Source organism: Python bivittatus, unplaced genomic scaffold (assembly GCF_059951505.1).
Source record: "Python bivittatus isolate LINGU-HERP-01145 unplaced genomic scaffold, Pbiv_v1 ctg000980_np1212, whole genome shotgun sequence".
In the NCBI taxonomy this organism is placed as follows: domain Eukaryota; kingdom Metazoa; phylum Chordata; class Lepidosauria; order Squamata; family Pythonidae; genus Python; species Python bivittatus.
In genome coordinates this window covers 66,645,763-66,664,689 of record NW_028277125.1, presented here as the reverse complement: position 1 = coordinate 66,664,689, position 18,927 = coordinate 66,645,763, and the positions used below count along the sequence as shown (strand labels likewise).

The 18,927-nt window shown below is 36.8% G+C and overlaps 1 protein-coding gene across 2 annotated transcripts in view; it reads right to left on the bottom strand.

Annotated features, from left to right (window-relative positions):
• Nucleotides 1-18,927, bottom strand: part of INPP5A (inositol polyphosphate-5-phosphatase A) — a 323,622-nt gene that overhangs the window by 10,190 nt on the left and 294,505 nt on the right. For both annotated transcript variants that reach the window (XM_088132558.1, XM_088132559.1), the window contains exon 13: nucleotides 878-989. In XM_088132558.1, coding sequence (XP_087988684.1) covers nucleotides 878-989 — 112 coding nt within the window. The remainder of the gene's footprint in view (nucleotides 1-877; nucleotides 990-18,927) is intronic.

The window sequence follows — 18,927 nt, the reverse complement described above, 5'->3', positions numbered from 1 at the left end:
TGTTTATGATGTTCAAGCCTTAGCAAACAATCACAGCACTCATTTGTTCTTTAGCTGTTAAAATTCTCTGGTGTTACTTCCAAATGCTTAGGATTAGAGATGTGCTCTGAAACCAAATGATGCTATGTTCGCTTTTAGGATGGGAGTCAATACCTTCCTCTTCAGTCAGGCCTTCTGAGTATAACTTGGTGTGCCATCTATATAGCTTTTAAACAACTTCTTCTTCTCCTTCTCCTCCTCCTCCTCTCTCCCTCCCTCTCTCTCGCCATATAGGGCCTTAAAGGTTAAAACCAACACTTTGAATTGCACTCAGAAGCCTACTGGAAGCTATTGCACAGCCTGCAACCCAAATTATATAGCTGTATTAGCTTTCACTAATCAGCATGCAGGCCATTATTTTCTGCACCAATGGGAACTTCTATGTTGTCTTCTAAGGCAGACCCACTGTACTTGCAATAGGTCATACATGTTGTGATAAGGGAGTGAGTCAAACTTTTCTATTTGTTAGCTGTCTTGAGTACCCAGCAGGTGAAAAGGTAGGATATAAATTGAAAGAATTTGTATTCTTCAAGAGGTGAATTGGGGCCCAGAACTGTTTTTTCTTGGTCACAGCACTTGTTATATGAAACATCTTGGTATCAGAGGTTCAGCCCCCCCTGCCCCCATGTTTTCGGAAGGCTTTAAAAAGTATTGTACTGATAAGTTTTTGATATGGATGATGGAGCTAGGCTGCCTTGGTATACTTTTTTAAAAAAGATTTGTATTTCCCTTGTTTGTAAACTGCCCTGAATCCATGGAAGTGGGTAGAATACAACTAACTGTATAATAACATACATACATACATACACATCCCCAACTGTTTCAAGGAAATTCTTACCTTCAAAATGAGTTCTTTGGCAGAATGTGACATAAGAATTCTGTCACACCAAGCTGGACATCTAGTGTTCATATATTGCATTCCCTGGCTACAATCTTCACTATATGGATAGCTGGGAAAGAGAGAGGAAACAAACAGAACATCTGTTAGCAATCCAAGTTCTTTTAACTTTTGCAAGACGTATTTATCAGTCATCCATTCTATTAAACTCTGTAAAAACCAAGCAAATGTGCAAATGTTTTCCAATGTAGCTACTACTCAGTCTCCAGCCCTAATCTCTTTTAATGTTCAGCACTGTTTAGGGTAATTAAAATAAACAACAGGTCTGCTGCTATGGAAATACAACATACCAACATAACACATTATATAAGATGCAAAGGGCTATCTTAACATGCCAGACAGGATGTAGTTGCTAGTTCTGGGCCACTGGATAGCATGCATTTTCCTTTATTTCTGGCAGCACTCTTACCTCTCTTCAGGAAGGCACATATGTGCATATTGCTGGAGGGAGGATGTTATCTTGAATATGAGACTGGGGACTTGGGCACTTTCTGCTCTTAAGCAGTGCTTAAGATCAGAAAGTGATCTTGAGCGTGTGAATATCTCTGCTGCCAACCATCCTTAAAAGTCTGTCAAAAAGACCTTCCATGAGTACCATCACTCATTATCTGCAGCAGTGCCAAGTTTTCTTTTTTCCATTTCCTATATAAGAAAAGGACAATCTCATGGTAACTGAAGGCTGCAATTAACATTTTTGGGAAGGCTGAGGAGTGCAGCAGGCATTGCAGTCATGTGAAGTCACTCACATGGGCAGTAGCAGAGTTTTTGGTTTTCTTCTTGAAACTGAGAGGGATGGTTAGGGAATTAAAAAAAAAAATTCAGCCAGTTTTTAAGCATTAATTCTAATGCTACCATTTTCACATATTTCCTTCTTCAATAAATAATACTGCTGAGTTTTACCAGTTGGGGCCACAGAGATTATATGGGGGGCACACAAAGCAGGATGCTTTGCAGCTGTAAGTGGCTCTGCGATCTCAGGTAGCATCATTCAGAGTTCACACACACAGCAACAAATTACTATTACAATACTATTACTATTAAAGACCTATTACATTTCTTTTAAATTTTGCTCTTCTTTATTTTCAGGATGTACAATCAGTTGTACATTTTGTTTTGAAGTCCTTTGGAAATAAGTTAAGTTAAAGCTTTAACAATGTCTCTTACAGAAGGAGTCTCCAACATATTTAATATAATTTCGTATTTTGCTTTATTTGCTCTTAACTTACAAGAACAACATAAATTGAACTAGATATAGAAAATATGACACACTTTTAAGTTACTGTATTAATGCTAAGATTTATTTAAAAGGAAAAAGGCTGGAAACTGCATTGGAGAAGGAACAAATAAAAAGCATTTGAAATCTAAAATGGCATCTTCCTGATTCTTGGAGAATAACAGATCATATAAAGTCTGATCAAAACATGATTTTGTTTTACTTGAATCTTATTTTGTGTTGGAAAATGAATTCCTCATGAAGAACATATTAAGGCTTGAAAGTCTGCAGCACTTTAATATTTAGTTCTATTCCAAAACCCTTTTGTATAACCTGGGCTTTCACCAAATGTACATTCAGGAGTTTCATGGCAAAGATGCTCATGTCATCAAAATGTTAATTACTTTCACACTTAACAGTTTTAGATAAAGATTTTATTATATCATTTGGTCTTAACTCGATTTAAGTCAAGTTGTATTATACATTATCCTCAGTGCACATACTGTAATTCATTCTGATTATCAACACTCTAAGTACTTAACACCATTAAAAGAACACATCGACATGGGACAAATTGGAAGGAGTGATTTTTATTTTTAAACAGCAGAGGTGTTGACTGAATTGTGTGCAGAAAGTGAGAGAATTCTTGGAAAAATTCAAAGAAGAAATGGAGGAAATACAAATGGATGTGACAGTGACAGATGAGACTAAACAAAAGTCTCAACAGGTGCAACAGGAAATTGAAAAGGATGTTACTGCATTAGGTGCTACAGGTATTGACTTTTCTAAATTTTTGGCCTAATTATGAAGTACAAACGCTTAACATGGAATATATATGGAGCAAATGGTCCTCAAAAGAAAAAAAAATCATTATTTGAAAAAATTATAACAAGATATAATTTGCTACAAGAAACATGTATTAGAAAAAAGGAGACAAAATATTTGATTTACAAAAATTTGGGTGAAGAATTTATTTCAGCAGGACAAAACAAAACAAAACAAAAGGAATGGAGTTGTTTTATATATAACCCAACTACAACTAGAACTTATGAACATTGTGGATATGATGGGAAGTTAATTTGTATGGGGTTAAGACTTTGATATTGGGAATTTATGCTCCAAATGAGGACAAAGTAACATTTTATAAAGGACTTAGGGGTAGACTAATAGACTTTTCCTATGAAAATTGGTGTCTAATGGGGAATTGGAATGGAATGGTTTCCCCACAAGAAGACAGAATGACTGAGAAAAATATTAAAATTACATAAGGTAAATTACCAAAGATTTTCTTTGATTTGCTGGATAATTTAGAGCTTGTTGACATATGGAGACACAAACATGGTAATTGAAAAGAGTATACTTATTTCTCTGAAAGACACAGATCTTTTTCAAGAATAGATATGATTTCGATTTTGAAGAATTTGGCTACTAATGTTCATAAAGTAGAGATACTACCAAAGTTTTTTTAAGACCATAACCCAGTGAGTTTGGTTTTTAAAAAGAAAATTAGTTCTTTTAGATGGAGGTTAAATGAAATGCTGTTTGAAAAAGAAATAATAGTAGAGGACTATAAAAAGAAATTAAAATAATTTTTTGAAAATACAGTGGAACCTCGGTTTACGAACTTAATTCGTTCCGTGACTCTGGTCGCGACCTGAATTGGTTGCGACCCGAAGCAAATTTTCCCATAAGGTTCAATGTAATTACCGTTAATCTGTTCTGGCGTGGAGGACAGGGAGGCGCTATTGCTTGGAGGGAGAGTCCCCCTCCCTACGACCACGTGTCAGGGGTGGAAAATGGCCACGGATCACGTCAGGGGTGGAAAAATGGCCGTGGATTATGTGTCAGGGGCGTAAAAATGGCCGCAGACCATGTGTCAGGGGTGGAAAATGGCCGCGGACCACGTGTCAGGGGCGGAAAAATGGCCGCGGACTACGTGTCAGGGGCGGAAAATGGCCGCGGACGTGTCAGGGGCAGAAAAATGGCAGCAGACCACGTGTCAGGGGCGGAAAATGGCTGCGGACCACGTGTCACGGGTGAGAAAATGGCCGCGGACCACGTGTCATGGGCGGGAAAATGGCCGCGGACCGGGTCACGGGAGGGAAAATGGCCGCGGATCCTGTTCATAACCCGAGGCGGAGTTCGCGAACTGAAGCAAAATTTTGCGGCAGGAGCTGGTTGTCACCTGAAAAGTTTGTGAACAGAAGCGTTCGTAACCTGAGGTTCCACTGTAACCTTAATAAAAGTACAGATGTAAGGATGGTTTGGGACGCAAGTAAAACTTTCATGAGAGAATATTTTATACAACATAATAGTGAACTTAAAAAGAACAGGCAAGAGAAAACACAAGCTACTTTGGATGAGATATAAAGAAAAGAAGAATTAAAGAAGCTTCCAGAGAAGATTAAGTATTACCCAACAAATTAAGCTTCTACAGAGACAATTGTCTATGTTTAATTTAAGAGAAATGAAAATAAAAATGAATTATGCAAAACAAAAAAAATGAGTTTGCAAACAAACCAGGGAAATGGCTGGCATACAAATTACAAAAAGAAAAAGAGAAGAAAATGATATTAAAATTACAAGAGGGAAATACTGTAATAACAAATAATGTGAACATTCAAAAAATATTTTATCAATATTACTCTAATTTATATAAAGGACAAGAAATTTCCATGGAGAAAATGGATGAATATTTAAAGAAACAAAATTTACTAAATTATTACAAATGTTTTGAGGATGAACTCTTACAACTTTTACGATTTGACTTCAACAAGAAAGTACTGGCCGATATAATTATTAAATAATGATTATAAGTTGTTTACAATGATTTTGGCTGAGAGGTTGAAAATAATTTTGCAAGAATTTATTCATGAAAATTAATGTGAATTTTTACCTAAAAGACAGTTAAGGGATAATATTAGAAATGTGTTGGGCATTTTGGAATATTTTGAGCAACATAATGAAAAATGAGCTGCATTGATTTGAACTGGGCTTTCCTGTTTAAAGTTTTGGAAGATATGAACTTTGGAGAGAATCCTATTAAAGGGTAAGATCAATTTACACCTCACAGAAAGCACAAATAATTGTTAATGGAGAACTAATAAAACCCTGTGAGAAACAAAAAAGGGACAAGACAAGGATGCCCGTTGTCTCTGCTCCTGTTTATTTTAGTTCTTGAAGTACTGAACAGAGATATAAGACAAGATAAAAGAATTGCAGGAGTAAAGATTAAAAGAGAAACTTATAAGCTAAAGGCATTTGCTGATGATTTGGTGCTAGTTTTGGAGAATCTGTTAAAGGGAATAGAAATATTAATGGGAAATTAAAAGAATTTGGTATGCTAGCAGATTTTAAGATTAATAATCAGAAGATGAAGATGTTAACAAAAAATATGAAAATAGAGGATCAAATAGAACTGATGGAGAAAACTGGTTTTAAGACTGAGAAAAAGTAAAATATTTGGCTATCACTATGACAAATATGAACTGTATGTTATTTTAAAACAATTATGTTAAGACATGGAATGAAATTAAACAGGACATGCTAAGATGGGAGAAACTACAGCTGTCACTGTTGGGGAGAATCTCTGTGATAAAAATTAATGTTTTGCCTAGAATGATGTTTTTGTTTCAGATAATTCCTGTTTGGACAACTGATATACCATTTAAACAATGGCAAATCTATATCTATCTATCCATCTATCTATCTATCTATCTATCTATCTATCTATCTATCTATCTATCTATCTATCCATCCATCCATCCATCCATCCATCCATCCATCCATCCTTTTCTCCTGGGACTGATGGATAAACAGTTAGAAAAGAGCCACAGAACACTGTTTTTATATATGATAACTGCAGCAAGATTATTATATGCACAAAGATGGAAAGATTTGGCAATACCTACAATGGAGGAATGGTTGGTGAAGATGGTGAAGAAGACTTGCTGAAGTAGCTAAATTGACTTCTTTGTTTAGAGAAAAGACAATATCTACATTTATTGGTGACTGGAAACCCCTTATAGAATTTTTGGATAAAAAAGAAAAAAATGAACCTGTGATTTATGGTTTTGATGATTAGGCAGGATAGATTATAAAAGGAAGAGAGTCATGAAGTAACCTTAGAGAGGTTAAAACATAATTGTACTTATAACTGCTGTGAAGAAGATTGGAAGCCACTTCTTCATATCTTTATACCTTTTTTTCTACTTTTTTTCTACTTTTCTTCTTTCTCTTTTTTGCACTTTTAGCTTTTTCTTTTCTCTCTCCCTTTTTCTTTCTCCTTTCTCATTCTACTTTAGTTTGTATTAGTTCTTATTATTGTTAAAACTCTCAATAAAATTATCTGTCTATCTATCTCAACATGGATCTTTTTAAGCAAGAAATTCAGTACATCAAACCCTCTAATAGCTGCACACTAGATCTCTACTTCATTATTGTTGATATTGTATCAGTTAAAAACCATTCTGAAGCCTGCCTATTGCCAATTTATTTAGCAAAAATAATGGTGATATAGGAACTTGATTGCTTGTATATGATGCAGGCTAGCACTTAAAACTATAATACAGGAGTTGGTAACTTTTTCTTGGTCCCAGGTGCCAGAAGTGAAGAAGATCTCAGATCTAGCAAGATCACCAAATCTTATGAGAATTCAGTGATCTTGCCCCCAAATCTCACAAGATTTGGAACTTTTGGCAATTTTCATTTTGTAAAACTATTTTTATTTTATTTTAAGGTTCCGGTAGGTACCATACTGCCAATCCCTATAAATTCTAACCTGTAGAATTACAAATAAATCTCTAGTTTAATGTGGACAATAATCCACACGATTCATATAATAATAGTTAATATAGCTCTGCTGAAAAACATAACACATTTTTTCTTGATAACATTGGATGCCAGGAGTTTTGGGCTTAGGCAATCACTCCATATTTTGCTCAAGATCAAAGTAGATATTATATACAAAGGCATATTATGAAACCAGATGCCCCTTTTGCTGCTTGAGAAATTGCTTCAGTAGGGTATTAGCAGAGAGAGGGCACATTTTTGCTGCTGTGTTCCTGATATTGCTCCAAATGAAACCTCATGATATAAGTGGGATTGTCATTGGGCTGGTGAACTAAAAGGTAGAAAGTACATGAATGGAACCAGGTAAGACTTCTTCTCTGTCAATTTCTCTGAATCCAACTATCTCATTCTAAAGATTTTCAATAATGTTGTGTTGAAATCTGTCTTCTGATTACCCAAGGTTTTCTTACCCTACAAAACGAGATTCTGTTTTTTGGGGGGACTTTCGGGGAAGCAATGGCAGACTGAAGACGGCTTTGCAAGAGCAGAGCCAACAACCGTAGTGGAAAGAGGAGCCGGTGAATGGATTGGCTCTTCAGAACTCCTCTCTGGAGCAAGGAGAGGACCAGGATTGCCCACAAGTGCTCCATACAGTGGGTCCCTGAGAGGAGACCATAAGATAGTGGTCTCCAGTGGGTTTTAGAGGTCTGGGAGCTGGAGGAAAGTCATCTCGCCTAAGCTGCATTTCGGTGCCTTCAAAAGGACACTGGGTTTACTTACTTCCTTTCTTAACCATTTTAGAAAATTGCTTGTTAATGGCTTTTTGGATGTTAAGAACATTCAGAACAGCAAGTTTCATTATACCGGGTGAATTTCCTTCTATCTCTGATGAAAGAAGTTTGATTAAAAAAAATTTTTTTTAATAAAGAGCAAAAGGGTGGCTAGAACATTGATTTTGGAAATTTAAGAATGGATTAAAGGGCCAGATAGACTTGAAATAAGTTTTTGAAATTAATTACAAGAATACTTTCTGTGGGTTGCTTAAAATTTTACAAAATACATACAGTATATGAAGATTTTGAAACTAACTATAAGAAATCTTCCTGTGGGAAAGTGTTGTTGATTAGGAAAAAAAATGACAAGAGGGGACTTTGAAGGTTGACTAGAGGGAACCAGAGAGAACTGAAGATTATAATTAAAGGAGAAGAGACCCATTAATACAGAATAGAGCAATATTATTTGACTGTGGAAGAATTCAAGGCTATTTGGGAACAATGCACTCAAAAATTATTCTTAAGAATGTCTACTATAAAAAAGGATTCAAAAGAAGTTATGGAAGAGGAGCAGGTTTTACTGGATAAAATGAAGACTGAGGCTGATTTGAATGTGGATCTGAAAATAGATTTAAAAATGTCAGGCTGCAAGAATTATAGGGAAAACAATTTTACACTGGATCTACAAATAAAACCAGCTGATGTCTTAATAATTAAAGGGGACATACAAATAATAAATCAGAAGAGTAACTTGGATAGCTTTCTTATCTTGGATTTACAAAAGAGACATGTTAAACTTTTGAAGGAATTTCTGAGAGGAGACAAAGAGAAAATGAAAAGAAATCAATTTGTGGGACACTATTTGAAGGGATTAAAGATTAAGATTCTTAAAATAAACAGAAGGAATACAAAGTGGGTTTATATGATTGAGATTAAAATATATATGTTGTTGTTTCTGGTACCGCTTAATGGACTTTTTTTTTACTAGGACTGAATTACGAGGCTTTAAAGATAAAGAGATAAGAGATAAGATATGGGAAGAAGAGATGTTTTTGTTGTATTTTTAGAAAAAATGATAAGTTACTGTGTTAAAAGTAAAGTAAAAGAATATAAAACTGATTTATTTGATTAAGGTTAAAATATATGTTATTTCGGGTAACTCTTAATGGACTTTTGCTGATTAGGACTGGAAGATGAAGCTTTATAATGTGTTTATTGATAAGAGATGGGATATGAGAAGAAGAGATCTTTTGTTGAAATATCAGAGAAGGCGATAAGTTACTGAAGTTGCTTGTACTTGTCTTGATGGAGGGGGAAGTCATTTCTTTATATATCTTTTCTCTTTCTTATTATTTTTTCCTTTTTTCCTGCACTTTGTATTTTTTCTTTTTACTTTTTATATTCTTCTTAGTTTGAATTAGATTTTTATCTTTATATTTGTAAACTTCAATTAAAATATTATAAAAAAGGAGTTCTGTTTTTATATCATGTTCTCAGGATTGTTGACAAATTACATTTGAATTTCTTTTGGTGATTATTCTGAGCTTTATTGTTGGAAGTGGTGGTGGCTGTTACCACTGGTATTTTCAGTTGTTCCTCTTTCCATAATGCTAAAACCTCCATGACTGTCCACATCACCTAATATGGAAAAGGGTATTGTGAGGTGTTCTCTCATAATGACTTCCCTTGGGACTTAACTGAAGTGTAGGAAGTTAGGGACACTGCAGACTGCTGGAAAAATAGGTGGAAGACTAGAGAGTCACAAACACTTGTTGATCATCTTGTCAATAAAATGGTGCAAGAACAGCACATTCTACCCCTGAAAATATTACTGAATGTTTCTTCTCCTTTAAAATAAATGTTGCAATAAATTCTCTTTCAACAAGCTGAATGAGTACCAGTAGGGGGAAAAAAAAGAGAAGGGAAATAGTTCTGCATGGCATTGCTTTTCAGGCAGGAATGCACTGGGTTTCACCTAGCGGATCAATGACTCATATGGGTAATGCAAGTTTAGAGCATCCTATTTATTTATTAAATTTATATGCTGCCCATCTCCCCCAGAGGATAATCTTCAATTATCCACAGGAAGAGCAGATGAACAGAAAGGCTGCAAAGTAATTCAAAGAGTTTTGTAAACAGTATGTAAAAAAGGACTACATATCTGCAAAATTTAATGGTTTCAAGTTGCATTCTATGCCATGAGTTATATTTTAAACTCTGCTGTTATTATGTTTTATAATGGAAGTGCTTTTTTAAGGTGTCACAGTTTATTTTTTATAACTCACCTCAGAAGGGCTTAAGTATTTCAAATAAATAAAAATTAAATCAGGCTTTACATTAAGGAATGCTACTTATCATTTATATTAGCAAGTGTTTACACAGAAAATCTGTGTGAAAACTAAGGACAATTGGGAGAGGCCCATTTTGAAAAATAGAACAATAAATGTATAAGGATTAAAAACGTGTGGAAAAGTGTTCTGCTTATTGCTAGATTCAAAAAGAAACCAAGGCTTTCAAGGTGAAAGTTTTAAAATAAGATTTGTGGGATTGAAACAGAAAATGCTTTCATGCTTGAAGAGAAACTTATTTACCACCCTACTTGGTATGATATTCTAAAACTGAGATGCATAGCTCTCTACCAAATGGGTTTACAAGCTACACTGCCATTAAAAAGATTAGCCGTGGCAAACAGCCAGCTAAAGTGTAGTGAACGTATTGGAACAAACCAGTGAACTCAATACCTTTTCCACCTCATCAAACCTAACAAGACTCATTTTCAAAACATATTATGAGAATTCAATTTGCTGCTTCACTGCCATACAGAAGTATAGCTTATTTTCTGAGTGTCCGTGGGAGGCTTTGATGATGCAATATTCTTGCTAGCAGAAGCTCTTTGTCTGCAATTTAAGGCTTGACTTTTGCAGGGAACCTATTAATGTAGCTCTGCTTTTAAGTTGTGCATGAAGCTGACATAACAAGACTATTCTTTTATGAAAAGTTGTTTAAATCCATCATATTTGATATTGTTCATCCTCTTCATAGCATTAACTTTCTGAGCTTGCTAGTATTATGCTCCAAGCATAGTGCATAGGCTTGCCAAGAATTGTATAGCATGTAATATATAGTCTGCAAATTGGCTTTCTGAAGCTCCTTTTAATACTCATATGGTTTATAGGATTGGGATTCTTAATGCATCCTTGGGTCTTCTAGTAAGAATGGCCATATTCATAATTACTGACAATAGGCATAACAAATAGAATGAATGTCATCAATTGAATAGGATTCATGGCCTCCATGGCAACCAGAGACCTGTCCCAAGTACTAGAGAGACTGTGCATACCAGGGGTTGCATGTTAAATCTGTTTTTTGTCTCAGGGTAGTTGCGACATGATCTGGTGTTGGGAGGATATTAACACTGCTGTGGACAAATCACTCTCTGGTTGTCCTCTGACTTGCTGGTGCTACCCCCATGGAAAGATGGGACCTGTTCAATTGGTCAGCCCCAGGTAACTGATGGACCCTGTCAGGTTCCTAGAGGATGCTTAGGGTTTTTCCTGAGTATCTGATGGGCCAATGCCTTGGTTGCAACCTAGAATAGGTGGGTGATCAAGGCCTTGGGCTGGATTGCTTTTATGTGGCCTCTTTCTATGCATGGATCCCAGGGTGCACCTTTTTTTATGAAGAGCTCTAGAACATCCGATCACACAGAGAGGGCATGCTTCGGACCCCCTCAGTAAAAGAACTCCGATTAGCAGGAGTCCAGAAGGTGGGCCTTCTCTGCGGTAGCCCCTGCTCTTTGGAACATTTTGCCCCTGGAGGTGCGATTGGCCCACCCACTCCTGGCCTTCCGAGGGCCTCTTTCTATGCATGAATCCCAGGTGCACCTTTTTTTATGAAGAGCTCTGGAACATCCGATCACACAGAGAGGGCAAGCTTTGGACCCCCTCAGTAAAAGAACTCCAATTAGCGGGGGTCCAGAAGGCGGGACTTCTCTGCGGTAGCCCCTGCTCTTTGGAACATTCTGCCCTTGGAGGTGCAATTGGCCCCCTCACTCCTGGCTTTCCGAAGGACCTTGAAGATCTGGCTCTGTCACTTGGCCTGGGGTGGGGAGGGAATACCTCAAGCAGGGAGATGGCTAGCCCCACAGTGGCTGGCTGTCCCAGGCCCGATTTCCCATCTTCTTGGATTTTCCTTTTTTTTACTATTGTTCTTAATTCTAGATGTAGTATGTATTTTATATATATTTATAGTTTTAATGTTTTTTGTAAGTCGCCCAGGGTCCCCCATTGTGGGGGAGATGGGCGGGGGAGAAATCCAACAAATAAATAAATAAATAATAAATAAAATAATTAAACATGAAGCACCAGAAGCAACACCTAGAGTGCCACCAAAGGAAGACAAAGAATGAATCCAAATGAACATGAGTAAGAGCCCATATTTGGTCCAACATCATAGAGATAAGGGTGGCAAATTGTTGTTATTTCTCCATCATTATTGCATCCTCTGACAGTTGCCTTGCAGCCCTGTTTAGGGTGGCTTGTTCCCTGCTTGGGAGGATGGGTCACAGGTGCAACTACAGGGCCACAGTGAGGAGTATTCATGATAGCAGATAAATTTGCTTAGAGTTGGACTCTGACTGGGCAGGACCGAATGAGTTGGCTGGGGAGTGGTCTTGTAATGTTATCTGGACTGAGCTTGATTCTGTGACTCCTGATACAGTGGACAAGGTCCTCTGATCTACAAGTTCGGCTCCCTGTTTATTAGATCTAGGCCCCACCTGGGTTGTTAAGGCAGCCAGTGGGTGTGTACATTCAATGGCACTGGCCCCTTTGAGGGAGGGGATGATCCCCCCAGCCTTGAAGGAGGTGTTGTATGCCCCCTTCTCAAGAGGCCATTGCTGGAAGGTTCTTGAGGAGGTGGTTGGACAGCAGTTGCAGAGGGTTCTGGAGGAAACAAAATATCTGGACCTGTTTCAGTTGGGTTTTAGCCAGAGTATAGTATTGAGACAGCATTTGTTGTGCTTGTTGACCTGTGGTGAAGACGGGATGGTGGTGGTACATCTATCCTTGTGCCCCTTGATATCTCAGCAGTTTTCAATACCATCAATCACAGTATCCTTTTGGACCAGCTGTGGGGATTGGGAAGTGGCAGCACTGTGCTGCAGTGGTTTACCTCCTTCCACAGTGGTTGGTCCCAGTCAGTGTTGACAAAAGGATAGAGATTGTGCCTGCAGCCCCTCACTTGTGCGGTGCCTCACGGTTTAACACTCTCACCTCTCTTTTTTAACATCTATATGAAACTACTTGATGAGGTCATTTGTCAGTATGTAGGTAATACCCAATTGTACATCTCAATCCTGGAAGTCTTGGTAAACAATCCTCAGATTTTATCTGCTCTCTTGGTTAATTTTTATTTTTGTGTGTAACTTTGAGTTAATTCTGAGTAACTTTTTACTCTTGGCAACTGCCTAGACTTGTCCCTGCAGTTTTCTTTGCAAAATTTTCAGAAGTGGTTGGCCATTGCTAGGGCTGAGAGAGAGTGACTGGCCCAAAGTCATCCATCTGGCTTTGTGCCTAAGGTGGGACCAGAACTCATAGTCTCCTGGTTTCTAGCCTGGTGCTTTAACCACTACATGAAACTGGCTCTACTCTTGGTTTATAGACCCCCAAATTCACACACATTACAATAATTTAAAGTCTGTACAAGATCATCAGTAATTTCCACTGAGTTTCTGGGTAAATTTCCCCTGAAAAAGTTATAATATTTTTAAGAAGTATAAAAATAAAAAAATGTGTCAATCTTCTAGTTCAGTTTTCCTCAACCTACTGTTCTCTGGGTGAGTTTGACAATTTCTGTTAACCCAAACTCACATAGCCAAAAGTCAGTTGTGGCTGAGATGATGTGAGTTTCTAAGATACCTGGAGAGCACCAGGTTGGGAAAAGCTTCTCTAATGCTAGGCAGATGGACTAGAGCATGTAAGTGTAAATGCTGATGTTTTTAATTTTAAAAAAGACTAAACTAAGTGTAGTGAAATGAATATCTTGTGCTTCAAAAAAGCAGATTTTTAATAAACTCAGAGCAATATCATCTGGCATTCCTATAGTATAAGAAGCTAATGAGAACAGGGGCACAAGGTGGATTAGGATTCATAAAGGAGATACTGAAAGCTCAACTGCAAACAATTCCAAAGAGGAAAAAAATAGAGGGTAGCATAAGAAGCCAATGTGGTGGCACAAAGATGTTAGGGAAGATCACAAAACAACACAACACAACACATAGATGAAATAGAAAGAGGGTCAGGTCACCAAGGAAAACAAGTATCCTGGAACTATAGAGCTGATGTCAGGAAAGCTAAAGTTCAGAATAAGCTAAGGTTAGTATAGGATGCTAAAAGAGGTTAATTCTACATATAAACCCGTTCAGTAAAGACACCAAAATGCTAACAGGTGACCAAGAAAGCAGAGCTACTGAATTCCTATTTTAACACAGTATTCTACAACAACAAACTATGGGTTCCACCAAACAATTACAAAGAGCAAAATGAAAGACAGAACTGAAGCTTGAGATGGACAGAAACAGTATCAAGCAATATCTATTTATTCTGAATAATTTAAACCTTCAGGGCCCGATGAATTCCATTCTGCAGTACAGAAGGAACTTGTGATGGTCTGGCCGAACCTCTATGCATTGAGAAATTCTGGAGTACAGTATTTGTTGCCCAATAAAGGGGAACAAATTTTTGAAAATTTTATTTTCAGAAAGATGAAACAAAGACTCCCAGGAACCACTGAACAATTAGATTGACATAACACCTAACAGGATCCCAGATCAGATCATAAGCATCTTGAAAACATGGACATCAGCATAGATGATCAAGAAATTTGTTGCCAGATGAACCTTATCTCCTTAGTAGATAAGAAGAACCTGTAACTTCCTTATCAGATAGTGGCAATGCTGTAAATATAACATTTACTGATTTCAACAAAGCATCAGTAAATCAGTTAAGTATGGACTGGATGGCATGACAGTTAAGCCCACTCATAGTGGGCTCAGCAGTTGTACTTAAGCAGTTGTACTCAAAGAATGTTCATCTAAGGTTCCTCAAAATACTAGAAAGAGGTACTTAGTGGGGTGCCAACAAGTTCAATTCTGTGCCAAGTACCCATCATTTTTATTAATTACTTGGAATTAATAAGGGAATACTTATCAAATTTGTAGATGACAAAACTTAGTGGGATAGCTAATATCCTAAATACAGAAATAAAATTCAAAACAACCTTGACAGGTTAGCGAAATGGGCTGAACGTAACAAAATGAAATTTAACCAAGGCAAATCCAGGCACAAGTACAGGTCAGGTGCTATTTGGGCAGTATTCTTCAAGAAGAATTAAGACAAATTGGAACAAATTCATGGAATAGTAATGGGGCAAGCTTAAGGATTTCTCAGCTGCCTTAAATGCCATTTTGGAGGGAAAGATACCAATTGAACAAGCAAACAAATTCTTTCTCAGGCTTCCTTCAGCTATATAATTTCATTTGGTTTAGCTTGCAGCACCTCTCTACATTCTGCTTCCCAAGTGATATGCGACTCTCTCAAACACTAACACAATAGGATTCTTCAAAGTACATGAGAAAAACACTCATTTCTGAATAGGTGCATGCAATATTATTACCAAACTCTGCTCAGAAATGAAGAAGTTCTACCTGGAAAGAAAGCAAAATGAAAATTTGCAGTCTTTCTTAATGCAGGACTTAACATTCACCAGAAATCTCTCCAATCTTTAATAAATCACATTGTTAAAGATGTCCATTTCCTCTTACTGCTGCCAAGAAAGTTGCATGAATGTGCCCTTGCACTCACCAGGAGTCAGCTTTTCCCAAGGGTATCTTTAGCTTTTTACTTAGTCTAATAAGCTTCAATCTCTCATTACTACAGTTCCCTGAAAAAAAATGACACTGGACTACTCTGCAAGGTTGTCCAATATCATTTTTTCTCTCAATGGACATAAAGAAGGTTACACTGCAAGACCTGAATAACTTACAATCTCTCAGCTGCTCTCCTGCTTTTTCCTACATGTATATAGCAATGATAGGATTTATCCTCATGCAACCGCAGGACACTTAAGAAACATAGAAACAAACGTAGAAAAATTACATTTTTAAAAACTATTTTAAACTAAAAATGTTCTGAATTTAAAATATTACAAACTCCTCTCTTTGCTCCTATCTTTTTGTTTTAGGTAAACTTCTGCCCACTCACAGCTATAACACCCAAATTTCTCAGCTGATTTTTATGAGGCAGCAATCACTTCCCACTAGGGAAGATTCTCCAGACATGGAATAGATAAATTGCTATTTGAACTGTTCCTTCATTGGTTAAAAATACTGAAAAGCAGTCTTTTATTTTTAAAAAGATTTACAATGTTTCTAGGATCTTAGATGGTCACATTTAAGTCAGGACACAAAATCATCTATACCTAATTTTAGACAGGTATTAGGGTAGCCTGCATACTTGAGAATGCATATTCTGAACTTCTTGAGAGCAAAATATTAAATTTAAAAACAAGGATAGATAGCTAATTATAATAGAGATCTATTACATATTCTCCATGGAATAAACAGAAATGATCTAAGATAAACATACACATATACTACACATACGCACACAAACCGAGCTATACTCCACAAAGACTCCGGTTGCTTTACAGAATCAAAATTAAAATACCCATAAGACAAATATATAAAACTGATAAATACTAATAAACCCATCAACCCATCCTGGTGTCCTGAGTCCAAATGAAAGCCATTACAGATTAATAGGTTTACAGATAGTCCTTTCTGAACACAAGCAGAGAAGATGCCATCCAGATCTCTAGGGCAGGCAGTTCCATACAGCTGGAGCATAAAAATATCCTCCATAGGAAAAGACCACAGACACACAATCCACATTACTTGTTTGTCCAATGCACCAGATAGTTGAGATTCACCTACAGAATACCGAGCTATTAGAATTAAACTGGCCAGTTGGCATTTGTAAAATAATAACAATCCTTTCTAATACTCGGTTAGCTAACTGGTCAAGATGTGTATCTCATTTAGTCAAAATCAGGAGGTTAAACATGGCTTGCAAATATGAAGTTAAGGTACAATGTGTTAAACAGCTGCTGCTTGCATATACTAGAACAGCATGGTGACTAAGCTAACAAGGAAAGTCAAAGGTAATAAAAAAGAGGTGTGTGTATGATCCACACAATTCAGTAGCAAAGAGAAATGAGGGTAAACACAGTCAAAACTTAATTTAGTACTTAATGCAAAAAAAGAGAAAAGATAACACTGTAAATCTTTCATGTTTGACCTATGACCATATATTTTAATAAACTCTCTCACAGATATTGAAAGTGATTCTTTTGGGTAGGTTTTACAGACCTGTAACTTCAGTTCGACTGAAGTGGCATAGAAGTTACAGTAAATATTTTTCTGCCATTAGAAGTTATATGACTTTTACTATGTTGCAATAACTCCAATCCAGTTCTCCCTTACAGAGTTATCTGCTTTAGTGTTATGGATGAAATGATAATGTTTCTATTTGGTTAACAGGCAAAAAAGAGTTTTATTTTCATTATAAATTAACAGGTTATTTGTTCCCATGTAAAATATCCTTTAACAGATTGATAAATATATCTACCACTAACTCATGGAATTTTGGAAGTAATAATGCAATACATCTACATATCATACATTTTCCTGGATCAATTTAGTTGTAATAGCTATTATGGAAAGAGCAAGAAATGCTGACTATATTTTCCCCAATTAAATGAAATTTGTAGAAATATCAACCTGCATTCAACAAAATGCAAATACGCTACAACGTGATCTATATATATTGAATAGTTCCAGTAACTGTGTTTCAAGACTTCCAATTCAATTACCGTATATACTCATGGATAAGCCCATCTGCGGAGAAGATGAACCCAAGTTTTTGGGTGTACTTTGACACCTAAAATTCTTGGTTTATCCGTGAGTATGTATGGTAAGACAAGTAATGAAGATATCATTAGGTACACCAACACAATACTACCTCTTATAGTAGAAATAAACATTTTTCTAATCTAGTACTGTTGTAAAAATCAACAGAGCCAATCTACATATTAAACAAACTGTCGTCAATTTGTAATCTTCATTTTTTTCACCTCTACTTTGTCATGGGAAGAGGTGATTAGTTCAAGATGCAGAAGTCTTGCAAACTCGGATCCTGACACAGCACAGATGAGGGTGAGATTTACAGGGTTCAGAATGAAACTTAATTAATTTGCACTTCTTGAACCATCATTGCTATAATGGAAGCAGTGGAAAATTCAAGCAACTGATTGCCGTTCTGAACTCATGCGTTCTAAGAAAGAAAGCACAAATTGCTGTCTTTTAGAATGACCTTGTTTGATGCTGCTCAACATGGTGCACAGCAAAAAGGACTGGGCTATTCTGTAATTAGAGGCATCTGCAAGGGAAATCAGAAAAAGTCAAGATGGCAGCTGCAACCATGTGATCAGGGCAGGGCTTCAACTGTATGCTCACAACAGCTAATCTTGACTTTTCTGATCCCCCTCCCTTGTGGATACCCTGTGTTGAATCGAATAAGATGAAAATACTTTACAGAAATAAGATTGTGGGAGAAAGTTTAAGGACACAAAAATACACATAGGTTAGAATAAACCAATGAGAAACCAAAGTATGAGAAGAAAACCCCCAGTATGAATGAGATTTGACCTATTATTCTTTCTTCCAAGTTTCAGGGCAAAGAAACTGTCAGCTCGGAGGGGGTCTGCTGAAAGAGAGAGGAAAAAAAAATTTACAGAGGAGAGAAGATATCTAAGACATGAACATATGTCCAAGCAGTAAATTACATGACAGCCTAATGCAATGACAAACAAGAACAGGTCACTTTAAGAGAATGATTAATACATGAGATTACTGTGCATGCACACTTATCTGAAAGCAAACCTTGTAGGTGGGTGTGAACCCCTGGTAAGTCAGCTCCTATCTCCTCCATATAACAGCTACAAGAATAATTATAATAATTAATGGAGAGAGGTGATAAAGTTAACAATTGCCCACCTGTATCGTGGCTAACCACAATGTCCTTATTTCGTTTTTCACACCTACTGCCTTTCCATAGTGATTATAGTCTACCAAATACCTATTTCTAGCTCACCCT